The 25,448-nt window shown below is 42.5% G+C and overlaps 1 protein-coding gene across 1 annotated transcript in view; it reads right to left on the bottom strand.

Moving 5' to 3' along the window:
- The window catches only part of REV1 (REV1 DNA directed polymerase), a 99,932-nt gene extending 81,512 nt beyond the window's left edge, over positions 1-18,420 (bottom strand). Inside the window, exons 1-4 of the mRNA XM_077482718.1 lie at positions 18,216-18,420; positions 12,105-12,171; positions 10,941-11,073; positions 1,718-1,886 (exon numbers count right to left, since the gene is read on the bottom strand). Coding sequence (XP_077338844.1) covers positions 1,718-1,886; positions 10,941-11,073; positions 12,105-12,161 — 359 coding nt within the window. The 5' untranslated portion in view covers positions 12,162-12,171; positions 18,216-18,420. The remainder of the gene's footprint in view (positions 1-1,717; positions 1,887-10,940; positions 11,074-12,104; positions 12,172-18,215) is intronic.
- Positions 18,421-25,448: the final 7,028 nt, after the last annotated feature.

Here is a 25,448-nt window from a genome sequence, read left to right as displayed (position 1 = left end):
AAGGGCTCATTTTATAATTTTTGAATGAAGTCTTCTGCTCCGAAAAGATTTCCCAGAAGGAAAAAAAAATAAGAAGACACTACCTGTAAACAAGACCATCTGAACCAAAAACCCTAATTACCCAAAAACCCTAAGTATTTATCAGCGTAAAACACGCACATTTAAGAGGGAAGTTTCAGGAAAAAAAAAAAAAATTTAAATACGGAACTTTGAAGCAAAATAAGGGTCAGTGCCCATCTGCAGCCTCACCATTGCCATCAATGCAGCCTGATCAATGCCCATCTGCAACCTCACAAGTGCCATCAATGCAGCCGCCTCACCATTGCCATCAATGCAGCCTGATCGATGCCCATCTGCAGCCTAGAGGGGACAGGGAGGGGGGCTGGACGAGCGCAGACAGATTACATACAGTGAGAATCTCCCATGATAGACAGAACAGTGGTCCAATGGCAGCCCAGGAGATGGGACTTCCTATTACAGAGACTGCCAAGTAAACAGGAGATTTAGCTAAAATTGAAGTTTGTGCGTAGAACACGCACACGATATTTGCACTCGATTTTCAGGGTGAAAAGGTGCATGTTATATGCCAATAAATACAGTAATTTTGTGTCTCTACCTAACCTCTCAGTATCATGGTCATAGCCCTGCTGTGTTCCTGCCTGCACGGACATGAAGTACTATTGTGAAAATAAAAGGCCACTCTCAAATGGTACAAGTGACAGGAGAGCTCAGAGAGTGATGTACATTCTGTGTTTATACCATCTGCCACATCTTAATGATTGACACCAAGATGCTGTACTTTCCTGCCCCTGCCCCATGATTGATAACAGAACACAGGAAGTGATGCAAGGAAACTGTCAGTCGGAGGTTCCAAAGAAGCAAACAGTAACCACATAAAACAGAAGGTCTTTCCTTACAGAAAGGTACATCATTTTTTCAAATTTGTGGACATGTACCCAGTGAAATGATCAGCATTAGGTGACACAAAAATGAAACAAATCCTTCTACATAAGATGTATCTATCTGCAGCCATTTCTTATGCAGATCACTCCGAATACACATAGAAAGGATTTTGCCCTGTAAACACGGACATTCCGAAGACAAAATCCGTCTGATTTTTTCCGACGGATTTTGGCCCAAACTTGTCTAGCATACACACGGTCGCACAAAGTTGTCAGAAAATCCGATTGTTCAGAACGAGGTGACGTAAACCATGTAAGACAGGACTATAAAGAGGCCAGTAGCCAATAGCTTTCGTCTTGTAATTTATTCTGAGCATGTGTGGCACTTTGTCCGTCGGAATTGTCTACACACCATCGGAATTTAAACGATCGGATTTTGTTGTCAGAAAATTTTAGATCCAGCTCTAAAACTTTGTGTGTCGGAAATTCCGACGGAAAAATTCAGATGGGGCCCACACACAATCGGATTTTCCGACAACAGGATCCGATTGCACATGTACCGTCGGAAAGTCCGACCGTCTATACAGGGCATTTCTCTTTAGTTGTAGAAGCAGGGGGTAGGGATCTTAAATATAAACACACAGCTCTGAGCTCTGACTGGAGGAAATGAACACACCCCCCTTCACACATTTCAGAGAACAAGCACAGCTGTGGATAACAACCCAAGTGCATAAAATGTATCAACATTAAACCTCATTTTCCACATATTTGCCCAATTAAACAGTGCATGTGATTAAAGAAATGAAAACAAATACCTATCTGTAATCCACTCAGGACGTACAACCTTCTCATCTTTCAGCTCCTTTATTTTGCTGTTGGGGAGATTTGTGGCAATAATGTGTGTTGTTTTAGAGCGGGAATAATAAATATGAAATTGACCTCCATGTAGCATCATTAGATGGCGCAGCTGATCTGCAGTAGGATCTGAAACAAGAAAAAGAAACAAAATTAGTTTTGCCTTTCAACAATGGTCTCTTAAAAAAAAAAAAAAGAAAGAAAAAAAAAAGGGGGAAGTATGGCCAAAGCTTTTTGGCCATACTTCTCTTCTGGGTCACAGGAGTGCACTTACTTTTATTCTCCAGTTACCCAGAATCAGCTGACAGGCTGTTGGCTGATGCCAGAGAGAGGCTCAAGGCTCTGGAAAGAACCCAACCCTCAACCATATGATCGGGCTTCACCCAGCTGCCTGATTGACAGCTGGCTCTGGCTTTCAGTGGATAAGAGCTGAAGCCAGCTGTTCCCACCCCTCACTAGCCAGATACTCCAGTGAGCACTGGAGGGGCAGAGCAGAGTGGTGACTGACATCAATCGTGTGCTCGCTCAGCTTTTTGTAGTGTCCATTCACCTGAAGGTAGTGGCATATAACGCATGGTCTAGGACTACAAGTCCTATGCCCTGTACTGTACTCCAAGATAGATGGCAAAAAAAAAAAAAACTGTGTCCAATTTTGGAGATTTCTCTTCACTTACTGTCTCATAGTCAAAACAGGAAGTGAAAGGAAATCCCTGCACATTAAGGCAATTCCTTGGGACCCCCAGTTCACCAGTACTAGTGTCCCCATTGGAAGTTTTACGTTCACTTTCAATGATAATGGTAAGCAGGATAAAGATAGAGGGTGAATCTCCCTAAAGGGGGCACATTAACATCAAAACCAAATACCGTATTTATCGGCATATAACACACTTTCGTTTTAGGAGGGAAGCTTCAGGAAAAAAACTTGAATTTTAAATAACTTTGAAGCAAAATAAGGGTCAGTGCCCATCAGTGCAGCCTTACCATTGCCCATCTGCAGTCTCAACTCAGATTACTGCTGCCTCTGAGGGGACAGGGAGGGGGTGGGACGAGTGCAGTCAGAACCTCCTGTTTAATCAGCAGCCTCCTTAATACAAAATCCTGCCTCCTGGACTGGCTTCTATGATAGACAGAACAGTGGTCCAATGCCGGCCCAGGAGACGTGACTTCCTATTACAGAGGCCGCTGATTAAACAGGAGATTCTCGCTGTATGTAATCTGATGCCGCTCTTCCCGCCCCCCTCCCTCCTAGGCAGCCCAAATTGCAGTATCGTATAACACGCACACACTATTGGCACCCGATTTTCAGGGTGAAAAAGTGTGTGTTATACGCCAATAAATACAGTTGTTGTTTTAATCCCTCTCTCCTCTATCCAAAATTTGAAAGAAATAAAAATTAAAAATAAATTACTGTTAGTTATACTTTAAAACGTATGTGGATTTGTTTATTTGTATTGCAGCTGGCCCTTATCTATAAGCATCACATGGAATACAAAGGTTATTTTAAACAGAGTAAAACAGGATGAGCTAGTATGAATGTGCACTTGATGCAGGAAAAATACAACCAATGTGCAACCGTGCACTTGATGCAGGCAAAATACGCATAGTAGAGCACTCTGAATTGTGTGAAAAATGTGAATGAAAACCTGCAAGAAAAGTTTGAGCTGGCTTGTAACATAGTACTTCCACTGGATGTACCCTCTTGATTTGTGAATTAAAACCTACTTGCAGAGCACCAGCCTATTTTTCAGCAAAGGTCATAATTATGTTGTAGTATCAAGGTGTTATCACGGGGTGGATAAATGAATTTATAATTTCAATAAGTGCACTATAGTAGCCAGGAGGCATCTTTTTAGTTTTAGACAGAGTGGAGAGGGATTAGAACACCTGTGTTTTTGCCTGGAATTTATCCTTAACCACTTCAGCCCCGGAAGATTTGGCTGCTTAATAACCAGAGCATTTTTTCCGATACGACACTGCGTCACTTTAACTGACAATTGCGCGGTCATGCGACGCTGTACCCAAACCCAAACACAATTTATGTCCTTTTCTTTCCCCACAACTAGAGATTTCTTTTGGTGGTATTTGATAATCTCTGCAGGTTTTATTTTTTTGCACTATAAACAAAAAAAAGCGAAAATTTTTACAAAATAAAAAATATTTTGGACTTTTTGCTATAATAAATATCCCCATTAAAAAAAAAAACTATTATAAATAATATCGCAATAAGCATATATTGATTAGTTTGTGCAAAAGTTATAGCGTCTACAAAATAGGGGATAGATTTATGGCATTTTTATTATTATTTTTTTACTAGTAATGGTGGAGATCTGCGATTTTTATCATGACTGTGATATGATGGTGGACACATAGGACACTTTTGACACATTTTTGGGACCATTGACAATTAAACAATCAGTGCTATAAAAATGCACGGATTACAGTATAAATGTCACTGGCAGGGAAGGCGTTAACACTAGGGGGCAATCAAGGGGTTAACTGCGTTCCCTGACTGTGTGTTCTAATTGTAGAGGGAGGGGACTGACTATAGGAGATGACAGAATGTGGTTGCTTGCTATTAGGAACGCACGATCTGCATCTCCTCCGCAGAACAGAACAAGGCTTTATATGTTTACACACACGTCCCTGTTCAGCCTCTCGTGCCCGTGATCGCCCGTGGCTGTCGGTCATCACGACCACCGGTTACGAGCATCGGCACCCCCGCAGTGCAGCGGGCGCTTGTGCCTGCTATCCCGCTTAAAAGGAGCAGACGTATAGCTACGACGGCTCGCGGGAACATGCCGACCTGCCGCAGTGTGACGATGGCGGCTGGTCGGCAAAAGGTTAAACTGTTTAAAGCCAACACATTGGGATTGATTTACTAAAACTGGAGAGGGCTGGGTAATCATCTCCTTAACATAATAACTTAGGCAGCTCCCGCCCTCTGTTCAGATGTTCAGATCTGCAGCTCCTTCCGCCCCATGCCCTGCTGATAAAATGCCATTGGTGGAAGGATGGGAGACATGGAAGAGGACACCGCAGGATAATTAGTGCCTCTGTCCTTCCAAAGGTCCCATAGGACTGTGCATCAAAAGGGGCACTGTGATGGGAAGGGGAATTGATGATCCTATGGGACTTTTTTATAGGGAGAACCGTGATGTAAAGCGGGATCGTGGACACTGCAATGTAACGGGGCACCACCATGGTCAGGAGACCCGGGAGAAGACACCGCAGAATGATTAGTGCCTCTGCCCTTCCAAAAGGCACCACAGTAGGACTGTGCAGGGGAGGCTTGCATTAAAAACGGGCCATGTGTTGTGTAAAGGGGCACTGAGGACACTATGGGACTGCTTTAAAAAGAGGGGACTGTGATGTAAAGGGGACTACGATGTGAAAGGCAGGCTGAAGACAATGATGTACAGGAGGACCATGATGTGTTCTAAAACTAACATGAGAAGAGATTTGGACCTCTGCTGGAAGGAAACTTTGCGGACTGGACCTCTGTAACTTTTAATTCAAGACCCCTGATCTATACAATGACATTGTGATTTATTGCAGATTTTACCTCTACTCTAGCTCCTGAGGAAGTGAGTCGAATGACCTAACAAACAAGTTGAAATCATCTATCAGCCAAAAATGGTCGATAGATTTTGCCCCACATATCTGTAAAAAGCTTTAATAGGAGTGCATGCAGGTGTTGTATGTAGTAGAGTTTTATATGTATGCAAACAACAGTGTATAATGTTTCAATATTGTGACAAAAATTCAGATTTTTATGAAGACATAGTTATACTAAGCATGATGTCCTTTAACGGCCAGTCGGTTTGGCCTCGTTGAGGTGTCTTTAACCACTTCAATACTGGGCACGTTCACCCCCTTCCTGCCCGGTCCAATTTTCAGCTTTCAGTGCTGTCGCATTTTGAATGACAATTGTGCGGTCATACAACACTGTACCCAAACATAAATAGAGCTTTCTTGTGGTGGTATTTGATCATCACTGGGGTTCTTTTTTGTTTGCTCTCCAAATAAAAAAAGACCAAAAACATTGAAAAAAAAAAGTTTTTCTTAGTTTCTGTTACAAAACTTTGCAAACAACTACGTTTTCTCCCTCACTGATGAGAACTCATGAGGCAGTATTGATTGGCACTGATGATGAGGCACTTATATGCAGCACTCATAGGTGGCACTGATCAGGAGGCCAGACAGGCATCACCGATGGGTACAGAGTGCCATCCTAATGGGTACTGATTGGTATCCCTGGTGGGCTCACCTGGTGGTCTCCAGTGGGCATTCTTGATGGGTCTGCACTGATAATCAATGTGCGGATTACCAGCGCAGACCCCCCTATCAGGAGAGCAGCCAAACGGCTCTCCTCTACTCGCGCCTCTCAGTGCAAGTAGATGAAAAGCCGATAAACAGCTCTTCCTGGTTACCATGTGATCAGCTGTGATAGGACACAGCTGATCACATGGTAAAAAGCCTCCATCAGAGGCTCTTTACCAGGATCGGAGATGCGGTGTGTCAGACTGACACACCACACCTCCGATCCCCACGCTGCTAACCCAGTTTTAACAGCATCTCCCATCGATCATGGGTACTCCAGGCTCCCTGCTCTCCCCACCTGATAGCTCCAGCGGGTGGGACTGATATTCCCCTGCTGATATCAGCGGGGAAGAAGGAGGAGGAGAAAGCATGAAGTCACGTGATCGCTGGAAGATGCTATTAAAACAGGTAGAAATCCGTTTTTTTGTTTTGTTTTTTTAAATAAAGCACAGGCACTAGGATACAGCTTTTTATCTAACAGTGGGGATGATATAAAGGTCAGATAGTTTTGAAGCAGCAGATGGAGGAGCAAAGCAGCACTAGTGAGAGCTGACAGGCAGGGAAGGGTTGGGCGAGGAGGACAGAGAAAGACACAGAAGAACTACAAATAGCAGTGAATTACGCAGGCATGTACTCTGACCACGGTGTCAGGGCTCAGCAGCCCTGATATTTTATGGTCAGCATACAGTGGGGAGGGTAGAAACTGGCAGGATCACCAAGGTGTTTCAGGGGGCCACATGACACAGCACAAGCACTGTGTCATATAACATACTTTAAAAAGTTACCAGGTTCCTTTTTTATTTATTTTTTTATTTTTTTGGGGTTAACAAACGCTTTAAAGCGGTTGTAAACCCTTACAACCAACTTTGACCTACAGGTAAGCCTAGATTAAGGCTTACCTGTAGGTCCAATAAATATCTCCTAAACCTACACGGTTTAGGAGATATTTGCCAAGACAGGCACCGCTGTCTATGGCGCATGCGCCGTAGACAGCCGCGCACAGGCGCACTGAGCGCGCCGCGGTCAACGGCGATATGCCGCGAGTTGCGGCTCCCATGCACATGCGCGGGAGTGATGTCATCGCGGCTTCGCCGAATGACAGCGGCGGAGCAGCGAGACCCACGGAGAAGATGGATGCGCTGGACTACAGGGGACAGCGGTGACTTCGCTGGCTCCTGTGTCAGGTAAGTGACACATAATGGACTACTATGCGAAGCATAGTAGTCCATTATGCTTTACCTTTGCAGGGAATCAAAAGAGGAAGTAAACTCATCAGGGTTTACTTCCTCTTTAATAGTCTTAGATGCAAGTATTCTGAGAAAGAGACCCACAGGAGGTTCGGATATTCTGTTATTTTACTACAATCTACTCTATGTTTTAGCTTTAAATTCCCTTTAACCTGGAGATAAATGTTTTTGTGTAAAGTTTTTGGTTGTGCTTATTTACCAATATTACAATATTACATATTAGATATATCTCATTAAGCACAAATTGCAGTGAAATTAGCCATAAACCTAATTGTGCTTTCTATTCCTCAGAATAAGTTTGGAATGATGTTATATACAGTCATGGCTGAAAATACTGGTACCCCTGCAATTCTGTCAAAAAAGGCACCACGTCGCCTAGACAATTGTTGCAATTGCAAATCTTTAGGCATTTTTTTGTTAGTATTGGTAGGACACAAAAAAGTGGAGAAACAAAAAGCCAAAGCCATATTTTTGTGTCATGCCAATACAAAATAAAGACGAGAATGCCTAAACATTTGTAATTGCAACAATTTTTTTGGTAAAATGTTGCATTATCTGACAGAAATGCAGGGGTGCCAATATTTTTTTCCCATGACTATGTTGAGAGGCTAAATTTATATGACCTTTCTCTAACTGCAGACAGATCTTTTAAAGATCGGTTTAATTACACTAGAAATGTATTATGCACATCAGTCTACAAATAGTATAGACTGTATAATAATATAGACTGCAAGATGACAATAAAACCTATGTCTGCAGGGAACTGGCAAACATACAAATGATGCACACATACTAGAGCTGCACGATTCTGGCCAAAATGAGAATCATGATTTTTTGCTTAGAATAAAAAGATCACGATTCTCGCGGTATAAAATCTTTCATATTATACACAAAAAAAAAGGGGGGGGGGGGCTAACTTTACTGGGTTTTTTTTTGTATTTTTTTTTAATTCATTAAAGTTACTTTACATTGTAGCAAAGTGTCATTTCTTCAGTGTTGTCACATGAAAAGATATGAACATGCTGTGGTGCTGTGTTTCACTGAGGAGCTTTTTGGCGGTAATTTCAAGGATAATCGCAAAAATAACAGGAAAACTTAGACTGAAGGTGAAACAAGCAATATTAAGTATCGATATGGATATATATCCGAGTCATTGCCGCACATTAGTGATGCATGTACTACATGCAGCCCGACTGGTCATAGCCTGCAAATGGAAATCATCGTCTCCCCCTTCAGTGAGAGAAGTATTAAAATTGATCAACGACTCCTATGCTTACGAGAAGACTATAGCCTGAAAGGAGGGAAATCAAAAGAAATTTACAAGCAACTGGACCCTATGGGAAAAATTCAGTGAGAGAAGTTGAATTCACAGCATGAGAGGAGTACAGATTTCAATAGGAAATCGGGGAACTAAAGAATTAAATAAATTTGATAGTTGATTAGTAAAGTAACAATATACACATAAAAGGCCTTGTCAATGACAAAATAGAATAATTATATTTGAATTATAGGTTGGAGACCACATAAAGGGTATTCCATTAGTTGTAAAGTTGAAGAATCCATTCGATTACGAGAGGTTGAGGTGGAGGGGTGAATAAGAGCTTTAGATTGGAACGAGAAGTTTCTTGTTCTTATTCTCATACCTAAAACACTGTTCTGATCATTATGCTCAGTCATGTGTAAAATACACCTTTATGTGAATAACACAGTTGGAGAGAAACTGTAACTATGTAAGAGATTTTGGATGTTGGAAATATTTGCAATCGAATGTATATGCTATATGCTGTCTGTTTATATTTTGAAAACTCAATAAAAAGTTAACTTGAAAAAAAATAAATAAAAAAGTTATGAACATGAATAGATATAATAAAACCTCACAGCACAGTGGTGTAATGTTAGCTCTTGACCTAGCAGCAAAAAAAGGATCGCTGGTTCGAATCCCAACCACAGCACTACCTGCCTGGAGTTTGCATGTTCTCCCTGTGCCTGTGTGGGTTTCCTCCCACAACCCAAAGACATGTTTGCAATTTAATTGGATCCTGTCTAAATTGGTCCTAATATATATATATATATATGAATGTGAGTTAGGGACCTTAGATTTTAAGCTCTTTGAGGGTAGGGACTGATGGGCTAATGTCCACTATATATGTAAAGCACTGAGTAAATTGACGCTGTGTAAATTCATGGTACCTGAAATAAATAAAACAAATAATCAACGAACCCCTCACATTTCTGTAAATATTTTATTATTTTCATTGTATTATTTTTTTATTTATTTCAAGCACCTTTACCCTCAAGCTTCTTTAGCAAGACAGTGGTTGTCTTGGAGGTGTGTTTGGGGTCGTTATTATGTTGGCAAAGGGAGGGGGATCATGCTGTGCTTCAGTATGTCACAGTACATGTTGGCATTCAAGGTTCCCTCAATGAACTGTAGCTCCCCATTGCCGGCAGCACTCATGCAGTGCCAGACTATGACACTCCCACCACCATGATTGACTGTAGGCAAAACACACTTGTCTTTGTACTCCTCAACTGGTTGCCGTCACACACACGCTTGACATCATCTGAACCAAATAAGTTTATCTTGGTCTCATCAGACCACAGGACATGGTTCCAGTAATCCATGTCCTTAGTCTGCTTGTCTTCAGCAAACTGTTTGCGGGCTTTCTTGTGCATCATCTTTAGAAGAGGCTTCCTTCTGAGATGACAGCCATGCAGACCAACTTGATGCAGTGTGCGGTGTATTATCTGAGCACTGACAGCCTGACCCGCCCACCCCTTCAACCTCTGCAGCAATGCTAGCAGCACTCATACGTCCATTTCCCAAAGACAACCTCTCGATATATGATGAGCATGTGCACTCAACTTTTTTTTTAGATCCTCAGAGAGTTCTTTGCCATGAGGTGCCATGTTGAACTTCCAGTGACCAGAATGAGACAGTGAGAGCGATAACACCAAACTTTATACACCTGCTCCCCATTCATACCTGAGACCTTGAAACACTAACAAGTCACATGACATCAAGAAGGGAAAATGGCTAACTGGGCCCAATTTTGACATTTTCACTTAGGGGTGTACTCATTTTTGTTGCCAGCAGTTTAGACATTAATGACTGTGTGTCAAGTTATTTTGAGGGGGCATCAAATTGACACTGTTATACAAGCTGTACACTCACTACTTTACATTGTCATTTCTTCAGTGTTGTCAGATGAAAAGATATAATAAAATATTTACAAAAATGGGGTATACAGAGCAGCTGGGAGGCTACAGGAAATACACAGAGCTGAAGTACAGTGTGTGTGCACGAGCACTGGGAAGTGTGTTTGACGGTTCAGGGGTCCAAAGCATGAGGCTTGAGCCGCAGCGCTGATAAAGAGCCAGGAGGTTGAATCCTATGTTTTGCTGCATCGATAGTGAGAAACCGCTTGTGTGTTAAGATATTTGTGACATTTTGCTTTGTTCTAAATAGAAGTGGGCAGAAAAAGCCATAAACATTTACTTCTGGTATGGAGTAAACTCACTGTTTAGCATTACCAATGAGCTCCAAGACCCCCAACTTGTCACATATAATACACAGTGGAGATATATATCTATATATATTAAAAAAATAACATACCTGTATATCCATTGACATAAATGGATACACCGTTAAAGATATTAGATGATGTTCCTTCATGCTGCTGCTGCACTGGGGCATCCAGACGGAACTGCTGATCTAATTTCTGCACCTTAGCCGAAATATATCCACCCTGGAAAATGAGGGTGCAACAACATGTTAACATACAGTAAGATATGCAGCATTAAGGCAGCCTATTCATTTTGAATGCGCTGTTCGAGCACCTTGCTGCACAGAAATATGAACACATTTTTTTTTTTTTTTTTTTTTTACACACATGGCAAATGAGCTGTGATGTGCTAAACCTTAGGTGTGATTTTTCTGCCTCTACACTCCTATGTGTGCAGGGACACCTAGGTTAACATGGGAGGGACATTTAGGAACAGAGAAAGAAAAAGCTCAGATGCCAGTAAAAGGGTATGCAACAAGGCCTTAAACGGCATAGTCGGTTATTATTTTACTGTACTAGATAAACAATGCTACATAGTCGATTATTTTTCACAATGGGGGTTATTTACTAAAGGAAAATCCACTTTGCACTGCAAGTGCACTTGGAAGTGCAGTCGCTGTAGATCAGTGGGGGACATGCAAGGAAAATAAAAAACAGCATTTTAGCTTGCACATGATTGGATGACAAAATCAGCAGAGCTTCCACTCAGTTCAGATCTACCCCTTAGATTTAGAGTGACTGCACTTTCAAGTGCACTTGCAGTGCAAAGTGGATTTGCCTTTCGTAAATAACCCACAATGCGTAATTTCAGAACATGTATACATTTTCCTTTCAACAAACCTAAGTTATATATCCCTTCTGATGATCAAAATAATAGAATAGTTTAGCATAATGAATTTCTAGCCTGAATCAAGGATCTAACTAATATCAGACGATCATCCAGCAGAAAGCTGCTATCGAGGTCAATGGAAGGGGATGAGTTGTCCTAGCAAACATTAGTGGTGCTACTTATATTATAGGGGCACAACAGCCATTTGGGCAGATTTTCTAATCTGCTTAACTAAATGTATTTACAAACAGGTGGTCAATAAGGTTAGGGGCATCCTATAGGCATGGGGGGTCAACAACCATGACCGTAATGTCATGCTGATTAGCATTCTTAATGTAGCTGAGGTGCAAGCTAAACAAGACCTGGTGCTCCAGTTAAGACATACCCAGGCACTCCAACCATCACTGTTGCTGACATGATTCCTCCATCCTCCTTGACGCATTGTGCAGCTTCTGATGGGAAAAAAAAATAAAATAATATTTATATGTATGTATATTTATATATATATATATATATATATATATATATATATATATATATATATATATACACACACACACACATATATATATATATATATATATCTCCATCATACATACATACACACAAATACATTAGTCGTTTCTCACAGTACTCTCAAAGTGTAACTAAAGGCATACATTTTTTGGGATAGAGGGGTGAAAAGGTATTAGAACCCCTGTCAGTTTTTATTGCTGTCTGTGCCCGTTACAGAAGTTCACCTCCTCTATTTGCCCTTTTTACCATTATCACCAAAAGTAAATGAAAATCAAATTCTGGGTTGACACTGAGACAGTAATAGAAGTATATACTTCCAATCAGGACACTAGTTCTGGTGACCCTGCTGGCACTCCGCGGTGTGAAGGAATTTTTTTTCTCACTTCCTGTTTAGGCTATGGGACAGGAAGTGAAGAGAAATGGGACACAGATGGCAAAAAAATAAAAATACAGGTGTTATAACCCTCCCTAACTATATCCAAAACGTTTTGCCTTTGTTTTTGCTTAATTATTTTAATAGCAATAAATGTTTAGTTTCATTTTTTAACAGTGATAATTTTAAAAATGCTGTTCTATTAAACAATTAAGGCTACGGAATAAAAGCTCCACAAAATGACACCTTATTCAAGTCTATACACCTCAGCACGTTGCGATATGCTGAAGGATGCAGTAAGTTGCACTGTGTAAAAATGATGTAGGTTTGCATTTTAACATGATGCACTGTAACCCTCCTTGGTGCAATGTTATGGTGTGAACAGGGCACACAGAGACCAACTGATAATGGGAATGAGCCCTTAGGAAATAAATCCACATATACCCCATTAGGGGCCAAATCTTACATGGATACTAATTTTAACAAATATACAGGTAAGAATTTAATGTAGACACCTTCTTAAGCTCAGCATCTATGATAATAAATCTTCCCAACAACATTTTACCAGTAAAAGGTAATGAAATATTTTTATTCTGTGGTGAGAAAGGAAAAAGTTAAAAAACAGAACAATAACAGAATGAATCCAGTTGGGAAAATATATATGTTTTGTAAATCCGTTCAGCATTTGCACAGAATTGCTCTTCATTCTTCTACCTTTTTCACTTCTCTCCGTGGCACCTACACAACACATGCCATGGCTTCAAGTGAAATTTCAAGTTTGCATTTACGGTAAAAGGATTTGCATTTCTGTGCATTCAATTGAGTCACTTTACACAGTCCCCTACACACCATTTACACTCTGGATACAGTAGTGTCCCCTCTCTACCACCAGTCTCTTGACAGGACAGTGAAGGAGCAGCATCAGACCAAAGATGTCATACTTTTACTTCTGCACTTTGCCCTCTGCTCCTGTCAGCACATTTGCATGTAGCACACATCATTGTCAAGAGGCTGATGCAAAGTCTAATTCAGGTTTGTTTTTTATGTGTGCCTTTAGCTTAGGTTTAATCTGCACACTAGTATAATGTTGTTCATGAGGACAATTATTTTCAAATATATTTTATCATCATCTTTCATAGCAATTAATGTTGAAAAGTCATTCTAATATTTAAAGCGGAGTTCCACCCAAAAGTGGAACCTGCGCTCATTTGTCTCCTCTCCCCCTCCAATGCCATGATTGGCACCTTTTGGAGGGGAAGGGGGACAGGTATCCTGTTCCCACTTCCAGGAGTCCATGCCGTGGCCCATGACGTCACCGCAGGGCTCCTCCGTCGCCAGACCAGGAGGAGAGAGGAGCGGGGTCTCGCGCATGTGCAGTAGGGTCCCCAGCGTGAAGCCGTAAGGCTACACTGCCGGGTTCCCTTACCCGCAATGGCGGCGGCAGCACTCGACGGCTGATGGAAACATCAGCTGTGGTGCCAACATCGCTGGACTCCGGGACAGGTAAATGTCCTATTATTAAAAGCCAGCAACTGCAGTATGTGTAGCTGCTGGCTTTTATTTTTTATTTTGTTTGGGCAGACCTCTGCTTTAAAAATGTAACACGTGATTGAAAACCTTAAAATGTTTTTGCTTTAACCCTTTAAAGTCCACATTTTTCAATGAGTTAGCGTGACTCAAAATGTGCGCTACCAAATGGTGAAGCAGAAGGTTAAAGGGTTAAAATAACAAACATGTTATACTTACCTGCTCTGTGCAATGGTTCCTCCTATTCTCGAGTCCCCTGATTCACTTGCTATGCCGGCACTCATGCATGCTCGCTCCAGTGTCCATAAGACACAGAGAGAGCAGCACGGCCCCGCCCCCTGCTCCCCCCTCACTAGCTGTAATTGAAAACAACAGGAGCCAATAGCTCCCGCTGGTATATCTGAGCCAATGAGGAGATTAGAGCAGACAGAGCCTCTGCTCATGCACATCACTGGATTGAGATCAAGATCAGGTAAGATCAGGTAAGTATAATGGGGGGGGGGCTGGCGGGATCCCGAAGCACAGGTTTTGTCCTTAATTCAAAGTATTCATATGCATTATGTAAACCTGCACAGTAAGGTTTTTATCAAAATAGATTTGTTAATTACGGTGTTATTCTTTTAAAAGTCACTGGCTTGCTCTTACTCAGCAATGTTTCCTTTGAACATCCTGGGAAATGCCAACAACGATTGTAACTGAAAGGTCACCTGACTAATCTACTGCATTCCAATAAATAAAATAAAATGGAGTAAAAACAATCGTTATATGTGTTTTTTATTCCCTGCTAAACCAGCCGATATTCAATCTATGGCCGGTTTTAGTCCTAGCTATGTTTACTTTTGCCTTCTTTGCTGCCTCATTGTGAGAGCAGAAATATCTGTCTATTCTCTTTTTTCGGGATAGCCTACATATCATAAAAGCCAGCCATAGACGGATATAAAGAATTTCTATCCATCTTTGGGCAGGCTGGTTGTACTGAAGTTGATCTATCAATTAACTTCAGTACAATCAGCCTGTCTGTTTTTTTTAATTCGATCACTGACGGCAGCTATGGCAGCCAGCAGGAAACCTTGTATTCTAACGGTTGGTAAACCTCCCACTGTCAGAATACAACAGCACAACAGGAGGGATTTCCCCCATCAGCACAGTGAGTGTTGATTTTCTTATCTTCGTCCCATTGTTGAAAGAAAATTGCATAATTGTATGGCCTACCAAAAGATTCAGTGGGGTCGATTTACTAAAGGCAAACAGACTGTGAACTTTGCACATGCAGTTGCATTTACTTTCCACATAGCTTAGTGAAATTTCACTTTGTAAAGAATACCCAATTCGGTGCAAGGAAAATTTTTAAAAAACAGCAATTTTACTTGCACATGACTGGATGATGGAGATCAGTAGAACTTCACCACACATTAAGCTCTGGGAAAACTATTCCCCTTGCCTTTGCTAAATAAACCCCAGTGTAGGGTACACAAACATTGTTATAAGAGGCTTGTAATTCCTATAACTGTGGTCTCAGGCTAGGTTCACATCTATGCAGATTGTGGTTGAGGAGTTTTTTCAGCACATTTTGCAGTGTGTTTTTGTTGTGTTCTGCAGGTTTTTGTTTTTGTGGCTAATAGGAAAGTGTGACAGTTCTGTTCATGAAGTGTGACTTTACACTCTCTGACACTCCAGTAGCATCAAAGTAGTGCAGAAACCTTGATGTCTCCAAAGTAGCATGTAAGGGTTAGGGCCGGTTCACACAGGGGGCGATGCGAGGCGACACGACTTGCCGCGCCGCGACCTGCCGCGACCTCAGCGGCGACTTGCAAATGACTTCTGTATAGAAGTCAATGCAAGTCGCCCCGAGGTCGCCCAAAAGTAGTACAGGAACCTTTTTTCTAAGTCGGAGCGACTCGAGTCGCTCCTCTTAGAACGGTTCCGTAGTACAGAACGGGGGCGACTTGTCAGGTCGCGGCATGGCAAGTCGTGTCGCCTCGTGTCGCCCCCTGTGTGAACCGGCCCTTAGACTTTGATGTGACTTTATACTCCCTGGCATTCAAGTAGAATCAAAATAGTGCAGGAACCTTTATGTGTGCCAAAATAGCATGTTAGGTTTAAGGGTTAGGGTTAGATCACTAACCCCAACAATCACTGCTAAACCTAATGGTTAATGCTAACCCTAACATTTAGGGTTAGGGTTAGCATTAACCATTAAAGAGGGTGTAAACCTCAATTTTCAAGTTGTACCTATAGGTAAGCCTTGTTATTTACTTACCTATAGGTACAGTAAATATCGCCTTATCGTGCACCTTTTTAGGTGATATTTACTTTGTACTGCGCCAATGTCGTCACTGGAGCATGCGCTGTGAAGAAACAGCCCTCCGTGCCGTTTCTTCACTAGCGAGTGCCGTAACTTGTGGCTCTCGCAGGCATGTGCAGGTGTGACGTCAGACGACTCTGGCCAGTCACAGAGCCGGAGTCTGCGGCCCCTGGAAGGAAAAGGGGCGAACATGGATGTGGCCTCCAGCTGGGACTTTGCTGGCAAGTGTCCAAGTAATGTGCTAGCATGAGATGTATACTACCACATTATGCTTTTACTTTGCAGGGAACAAAAAAGGGAAGTAAAACCCATCAGGGTTTAATTCCTCTTTAAGGTTAAGGGTAGTGATATAACCCCTAACATGTAATCCTAACCCTATACCTTAACCCTAACATGCTACTTTGGACACATAAATGTTATTGCACTATTTTGATGCGACTTTGATGCTACTCTAGCGCCAGAAAGTGTAAAGTCTCAAAATCGCACTCCATGTAGAAAACTGTCATAATTCCTATTAACCAATCCCCTCCTCCCGCTGCAAAATGCATAAAAATTGCAACACTTGCGTTCTTGCTGCGGGTCCATTGAAGTCTATTACACACAAAACGCAATCTGCTGCGGGAAAAAAGCCCCAGCTCAGAACGCACAGATGTGAACTAGATCCATAGGAAACCACGTTAAATGGACTGCAGTTTGTTTCTACAGAACGCACTAAAAATAAAAATAAATAAATAAATAAATGTATAGGTGTGAACCAGGGGTCTTTGCCTGATCTTACTGTGATATTTCAGAATCTTTATTGTCAAACTGGCATTGACACAGAAATGGCGGATGGATGTAATTGACATGTTTGTGCCAAAATCAATAACAACAGATTGCAATAAAAAAAAACAAAAAAAAACACACACTGTAAAAAGGGAAAGAGTTGCAGCAGATGGAGGGTATTACCAAATAAATAATAAAGTGTGACAAATGGCTTTAGAGGCCTCTAATCTTCTCATGGCGGAGGGTTGGGGCAACGCAGCTGCCAGCAAACCAGGGCACTACAAAGCCTCTGAGAGCCGGATGAAGACGTGTGTGTGTGTGTGTGTGTGGTGACATCCCCCATGTGATGTGACACAATAGGAGGGGGTGCTGTACACTATCCATGCACACCTTAGAGAAAACACAAAGGGATTGTGAACTAAACAGAAAACAGCCAGTATAAATCAAAGAGGTCTGACAGATGTAGCAACAAAAAAAATAAAAAAAACAAATCAAGGTTTATTACAGTTTCAACGTGCAGAGCTTATACACAGTAAATTACTGTTGGGGGAATCATAAATCTATGTAAAGGAATGACATGTCATTGTTAAATCACTACAGCAATGGAAGTGGGGGGAATAATATGGAAAGCCCCATAGAGATCAGGCGGTGTAGATGAGTTTTGCGGTGTCAGGAGGCCGCCCTGTGCCGGGTCCGTGCGGTGCATGCCGATGTCAGGCCTGGCTGAGCGCTTAGCGGCACTTGTCATTGTTTTTAGCCCTGCAGCAGGCTGAGTGGGCGGAGCCGGGGGAGGATAAGAAGGTGGGTGGGTGTACCCCCCGCCCGCGGTGTCTCCTCAGTAACACAACACTCCCTGAGAGAGTGGGTCATCCCAGGCCACCTCCTGCAGTATAACGCTAAGCAGACGTGCTCCTCCGCTCTGCTGCATCATGTGCGCCTCTACCTCCCGCACTCCCCTCACGCCGTACACCGCGGGACCGTGTCTGTGACACGTCGGTCAGTGCGCTCACCTTCCTCCCGGTGTGTGCCCAGCATTCCCGGAGTGACAGCAGCTAACACGGTGTGCCGGCTGGGGTCATGGAGGAGAGAGCCCGCCGTCGTCTCTTCAATGCGGCAGTGTCCCCAGCGGCCGGTCCCGGGAGGTGTGTGTCCCCCTTCAGGCAGCGCTTCCTGTGTGTCACTGGAGCCGTCTCTCCCGCCTTCTGTCTGCACCTCCTACCAGGCCCTGCCCGCTCTCCCTCCCAGCGCTGCTCTTCTTCAACCAGCTTTATTCCGACTCCGCACAACGAACACACACTCTCTCACAGGCTAGGCTACATCTAAAGCAGGCATGCTCAACCTGGGGCCCTCCAGCTGTTGCAAAGCTACAAGTTCCAAGAAGCATTGCAAGGCTGACAGCCACTGTTTAGTCACATATGGCTACCTGCTGGACAGCGCATGTGCGACGCCGCCATATGCGTTCCACCCCTGAGTCCAGGTTCAAGCCCAACCATCCAAGTGCACATAGAGTTAGATTATAATTATGCCGAGCAAAGCAAGGCCTTGCCCGAAGCGTGGCGAGTGACCCTGTGTTGGAACGCATATGGCGCATAGGCACTCCAGTGGGTAGCAAAATGTGATGTGTAGCCAAATGTGCATGACTCCCAAAGGCAGGGGCATGATGGGACTTGTAGTTCCGCTACAGGTTGAACACCCATGATCTATAGCAGGGACGTGCAATTAGCACTGCAGACCTCCAGCTGTTGCAAAACTACAAGTCCCATCATGCCTCTGCCTCTGATTGTCATGCTTGTGGCTGTCAGTCTTGCTATGCCTCATGGGAGTTGTAGTTCTGCAACAGTTGGAGGTCCGCTAATTGCATATCCCTGATCTAAAGCCTAGTACACACTATAAAAAAAATCAGGCGAAAGATTGGCCAGTGTTCTGTCAAAATAGCCAATTCATCAAGATCTCCAATTACATCACTTCTGGTTAGTGTAAACCATCATTAACCGCTTGCCGACCGCCGCACGCCATTTTGCATCAGTAGAATGGCGTACCTGTACATCCCTTTGAATTTGACGCCTAGAAGCAGGAGTGTGCCCCGCAAACTTGATGTTCGCCAGCAGCCCGCGATTGTGGTAAGGAGAGGCAGAACTGGGAAATCCCTATGTAAACAAGGCATTTCCCTGTTCTGCCTAGTGATATGACCGGGATCTAGTGCTCCCTGTCACTGGGAGCGATGATCATTGTCATGTTGTAGTGATCCTAACCCCTCCTACAGATAGAACACATCCAGGAAACACACTTAACTCCTTGATCGCCCCCTAGTGTTTAACCTCTTTCACTGCCAGTGTCATTTATTACGTAATCAGTGGCTATTTGTATTTCTGATCGCTGTATAAATGTCAATGGTCCCAAAATAGTGTCAAAGGTGTCCTATCTGTCCGCCATAATGTCGCAGTCCCGATAGAAATCGTAGATTTCCGCCATTACTAGTAAAAAAATTATAATAAAAATGCCATAAATCTATCCCCTATTTTGTAGACGCTATAACTTTTGCACAAACCAATCAATATACACTTATTGTGATTTTGTTTACCAAAAATATGTAGAAGAATACCTATCGGCCTAAACTGTGGAAGAAATTTGTTTTTTATATATTTTTTTGGGGATATTTATTATAGCAAACAGTAAAAATCATTGCTTTTTTTTTCAAAATTGTCGTTCTTTTTTTGTTTATAGCACAAAAAATAAAAACCACAGAGGTGATTAAATGCCACCAAAAGTAAGCTCTATTGGTGGGGAAAAAGGGATGTAAATTTTGTTTGCGTACAGCGCAGCACGACCGTGCAATTGTCAGTTAAAATAACAGTGCTGTATCCAAAAAATGGCCTGGTCATTAAGGGGGCAAATCCTTCCAGAGCTGAAGTGGTTAACCAGAATTTACGTAATTGGAGATCTTGATGAATGGGCTATTTTGACATAAAACCAGTTTTCCTCAATGTTTCACAGCAAGTCGAAACCGAGGAAGGAAATAATGTACGAAAATTCATGCACGACAAAGGTTCTTTTTTTTTATTTGCTTCAGAATATGCGCAGTCTTTCGTATGTAATATTTCTCGTAAGAAAACAGTATACGTGAAATGAAAATTGTTAGTTCTGTTACCATATGATAACAATTTTAAAAGTTTGTCTCTTTGGAAATTTTAGTTCGGAAGGTCAAAATCGGCTGTCGCAAGTTGTGTACACGCTATCAGAAAATCGTACGACCGTTCCTCGGACCAAAATATTTCTTGTGTACGAGCTATTAGGTAAGTAGCACACTATAATAAAATCGGGCGAACATTTTCGTCCAAAGAACGTTCGTACAATTTTCTGATAGTGTATGCACAACTTTCGACAGCCGATTCCAAACGAAAATTTCCAAAGTGACAAACTCCAAAATTTTCGTCATATGGGAACAGAAGGAACGATTTTCGTAATGTGTACCCTTTTCATACAAGAGAAATCAGAAATGAAAGACTGTGCATGATCACAAACAATAAACTACAAAAAAAAGCAATTTTCGTACACTATTTCCATCCTCGGTTCCGACTTGAAACGATGAGGAAAATCTAAGGATCGTTGGGCTAGTTTCCTTTTAGTGTGTACCCCACTTAAAGCTTAGTACACACAATGAGATTATCAGACAAATGATCATCAGTTTTGTTTTTGTTTTTTTTTGCATGCTAGTCTCCATATCGAAAATAAAGAGGTACTAAAGTACAAAAATTCTCATACAACAAAATAAAAATTCGAAAGTGATGTAATGTATTTGTATTGTATTTTTGGATGAAAACTGTACTGATTAAAAGAAAACCATACAATCTAGTATCGTACGAGGAAAATTTTCATGTTTGTCCCATCAGAAAATTTCTGACGAAAGCTCTGTACTAACAATCAGTTTATCGTAAAATCGTTTCGAAAGCGATATTTTTTTGGATGATATTCTGATCGTGTGTACCCGGCTTAATATAAACCTATTAGAAAACTGGGCAAGTACTCTGCTTTCAAGATATGGACTGTTCAGATGAAATTTTTGAAGGAACATGTTGGAAAATATTTCCCATTGGCGGCCATAATGTACAATTTGCATTTAATTAGTGCAGTGTTTGTCCTATACAAATTGAATTAGCAACTCCAAGCATGATCAGAAACAAAGCATGACCATAGGCTAGACAAAGGCCATATTATAACCAGTGTTGGTCATCTTACTTTAAAAAAGTAATTAGTTAAGTTACAAATTACTTCTCCCAAAAAGTAATTGCGTTAGTAACTCAGTTACTACAATGGAAAAGTAATTAGTTACTTAGCAAAATAACTGTGACTTTTTTTTTAATATTCTAAGGGGTGGGTCTAGTATTACTGTAAGCAAGGGTCGCGTTCCTCCCTGCACGTCTATTTGCCCTCTGTACCCCCCTGCACGTCTATTTCCCCTCTGTACCCCCCTGCACGTCTATTTCCCCTCTGTACCCCCCTTCACGTCTGTTCCCCCCCCCCACATATATCTGTTCCCCCTCTGTACCCCACTACACGTCTGTCATCCCCCCACAAACATATATCTGTTTCCCCTCTGTACATCTGTCCCCCCAAAACTCACGGATCGGAGCATTCCTCAGATCAGAGTCACGGATCAGATCATTTTTCGGATCAGCAAATAATAATTGAATTTGCAAAAACCTGTGAAAATTCCACCACCATATAGTCCCCACTGTAATATCTACAATCTCCCCACTGTAATATCCACGTCATCTCCCCCACTGTAATATTGGCTGAGTATGGCTGGGTACGGCTGAGCACAGCTGGGTATCGCCGAGTATTGCAGAGTATGGCTGGGTATTACCGAGTATTGCAGAGTATGGCTGGGTATTACCAAGTAGGGCAAAGTATGGCTGGGTATGGCAGAGTATTGGTAGGGTATTGCAGAGTATTGGCAGTGTATAGGTAGGGTATTGGCAGGGTACTGCAGAGTATTGGCAGGGTATTGCAGAGTATTGGCAGGGTACTGCGGAGTATTGCGAGGTATTGCAGAGTATTGGCAGGGCATTGTAGAGTATTGTCAGGGTACTGCAGAGCATTGGTAGGGTTTTGGCAGGGTACTGCAGAGTATTGCATGGCATTGCAGAGTATTGGCAGGGTATTGCAGAGTATTGGCAGGGTACTGCAGGGCTTTGCAGAGTATTGGCAGGGAATTGCAGAGTATTGGCAGGGAATTGCAGAGTATTGGCTGGGAATTGCAGAGTATTGGCTGGGAATTTCAGAGTATTGGCAGGGTATGGAGACCATCCGATTTCTCCCCTCCACTGTACAGATCTGTACACAGAGGGGAGAGAGGAACCAGCGTCACCATGACGCCGGTTTGTTTACAAGTAATCGCTCCGTCATTTGACAGAGCGATCACATTGTAAACTGCTGACGGGTGCACCAAGATGGAGCTAGGCAGAAGCCGCGGCCTTTCCTAAGACGGAGGCCACGGAGCGCTCCGGATCGCGGCGCGTGATGATCCGTTGTGCCCCTAGTGACGGTAGATGTAATTGCCGTAATGCCGCAATTACATCTACCGCCACTAGGGGCACAACGGATCATCATGCGCCGCGATCCGGAGCGCTCCGTGGCCTCCGTCTTAGTGGCGGTAGATGTAATTGCGGTAACGCCGCCCAAGTAATGGGAACGGCGTTACCATGAGGGGAAGAGTAATCAGTTAGATTACTCGTTACCCTCTAAAGTAACGGCGTCAAGTTACTCAGTTACTTACATCACTGATTATAACCGCTGGGTTAACCCCATAGGGATATTTGATGGTGTTTTGTTGCAGCTTATTTCTTGACATTTTTTTCTAGTGCAGTATTTTACCCCTTTTTTCTTAGACAAAGGCCATAGCTACATACGTGGGAAGTTGTCTTTTCTCATTCCAGAATTTTTTTTAGAATTTTAAAGTGAATGTAAAATCTTGTTTTTTTCTATAAAAATAACAAAAATGTCATACTTACTTGCTCTGTGTAGTGGATTTGCACAGAGCAGCCCAGATCCTCCTCTTCTCGGGTCCTTCTTTGCTGCTCCTGACCCCTCCCTCCTGTTACATGCCCCCACAGCAAGCGGCTTGCTACAGGGGCACCCGAGCCGAGTCACAGCTCCCCGTGTCCAGTTAGACACAGAGCTGTGGTTTGGCCCTGCCCCCTCTCTCTTCTTGATTGACAGCAGCGGGAGCCGATGGCGCCGCTGCTGTGTCTCAGCCAATCAGGAGGGAGAGTGCCAGACAGTCGAGGGACTTGTGGACATCGCTGGATTGAGATGGGGCTCAGATAAGTATTAGGGGGTATGAGGGGGGCTGCTGCACACAGAAGATTTTTTTTTTATCTTAAAGCATAGAATGCATTACGATAAAAAAACTTCTGCCTTTACATCCCCTTTAAAGTGGATGTAAACCCTCACATATACCCAGTGAAGTGAACAGCCTCAGATAATACACAGGGATGAAACAAATCTCCCTACATAAGTACAATGCTGTGAAAAAGTATTTTCCCCTTTCTGATATTTTATTTTTTTGCATATTTGTCACTTAAATGACTCAGATCATCAAACAAGTTTTATTATTACACAAAGATAACCCAAGTAAATACAAAATGCAGTTTTTAAATGATGGCTTCATTTATTAAGGCAAAAAAGCTGTCCAAACCTGCCTGGCTTTATGTGAAAAAGTAATTGCCCACTAAACCTAATAACTGGTTGTGCCACCCTTGGCAGCAGCAACTGCAATCAAGCATTTGCAATAACTGGCAATGAGTCTTTCTCATTGCTATGGAGCAATTTTGGCCCACTCTTTGCAGAATTGTTTTAATTCAGCCACATTGGAGGGTTTTCCAGCATGAATGGCCTGTGTAAGGTCATGATAGAGCATCTCAATTGGATTTAAGTCCGGGCTTTGACTAGGCCACTTCAAAACCTACATTTTGCTTTGTTTGAACCATTTGGAGGTAGACTTGCTGTTGTGTTTCAGATCATTGTCCTGCTGCATAACCCAAGTGCACTTGAGCTTGAGGTCACGAACTGATGGCCGGACATTCTCCTTTAGGATTTTCTGGTAGAGCTCAGAATTCATGGTTCCATCAGTAATGGTAAGTCGTCCAGGTTCTGAAGCTGCAAAGCAGCCCCAAACCATCACACTACCACCATGTCTGACTGTTGGTATGTTGTTCTTGTTATGAAATGCTATACTAGTTTTATGCCAGATGTAATGGGACGCACACCTTCCAAAAAGTAAAATTTTTGTCTCATCAGTCTACAGAATATGTTCATAAGTAATAAGTTAATATTCATCAGTTTAACTCTCCAAATACAGTGCTAGTGTGCAGAGAGGGTATACTAAGAAATTCTAAATATTACCATTCATATTAGAAATTAATTAGCATACATGTTTAGAAGGGATATGAGCATTCACCATAAAAAAGTGCTATTGTGCAATAAGAAATAGTACTATTAAAAAACATACATACGACATGTGCAATATTACGCAAAGAAGGTAAGTATTATTACTATGTGTAATCTAAAAATGTGAAAAGTTTGCAGAGTGTGTGGATAATTAGGAACGTGACTATCCAACATAGACAAAATAAAATAAATAAATAAACAAAATTAAATTAACAGGCTGGGTTTATAGAGTCTCTAGTGCAATATTGGACGCTCTTTAAAGTCCAGTGTGCAACAATAGTGCAAATGTGCAAGTGTTTCACAGGAACACTGTGTGCTGATATACTGATATCCAGTGTCACTGTGCCGTTAAAGCGGGACTGTCCTGCGGAAAAAAATATTAAAAGCCAGCAGCTACAAATACTACAGCTGCTGACTTTTAATAAATGGACACTCACCTGTCCCGGGGTCCAGCGATGCCGGCAGCCGAGGCCGATCGATCGCTCAGCTCTCGGCTGCTGCCGCCACCATTCTATGTGAGGGAATCAGGAAGTGAAGTGAATCGGCTTCACTTCCCGGTTCCCTACTGCGCAAGCGCGAGTCGCGCAGCGCAATAGGAATTGTCCGCGCTGTCTCTGGGACCCATGTGTGTCCCAGCAGACAGTGCGGCAGGACAGGAAATGGCATAGACTCCCACGGGAGTCTATGCCCAGAAGTGGGTGTAAATACCTGTCTTTGACAGGTATCTGCACCCCCCTCCCCCCTGAAAGGTGCCAATTGTGACACCGGAGGGGGGGAGGGTTCCGATCAGCGGA

Source organism: Lithobates pipiens, unplaced genomic scaffold (genome assembly GCF_037356315.1).
Source record: "Lithobates pipiens isolate NorthernLeopardFrog02 unplaced genomic scaffold, aLitPip1_a1.2 Scaffold_16, whole genome shotgun sequence".
Taxonomy (NCBI): domain Eukaryota; kingdom Metazoa; phylum Chordata; class Amphibia; order Anura; family Ranidae; genus Lithobates; species Lithobates pipiens.
This window is presented reverse-complemented; position numbering and strand designations above follow the sequence as displayed.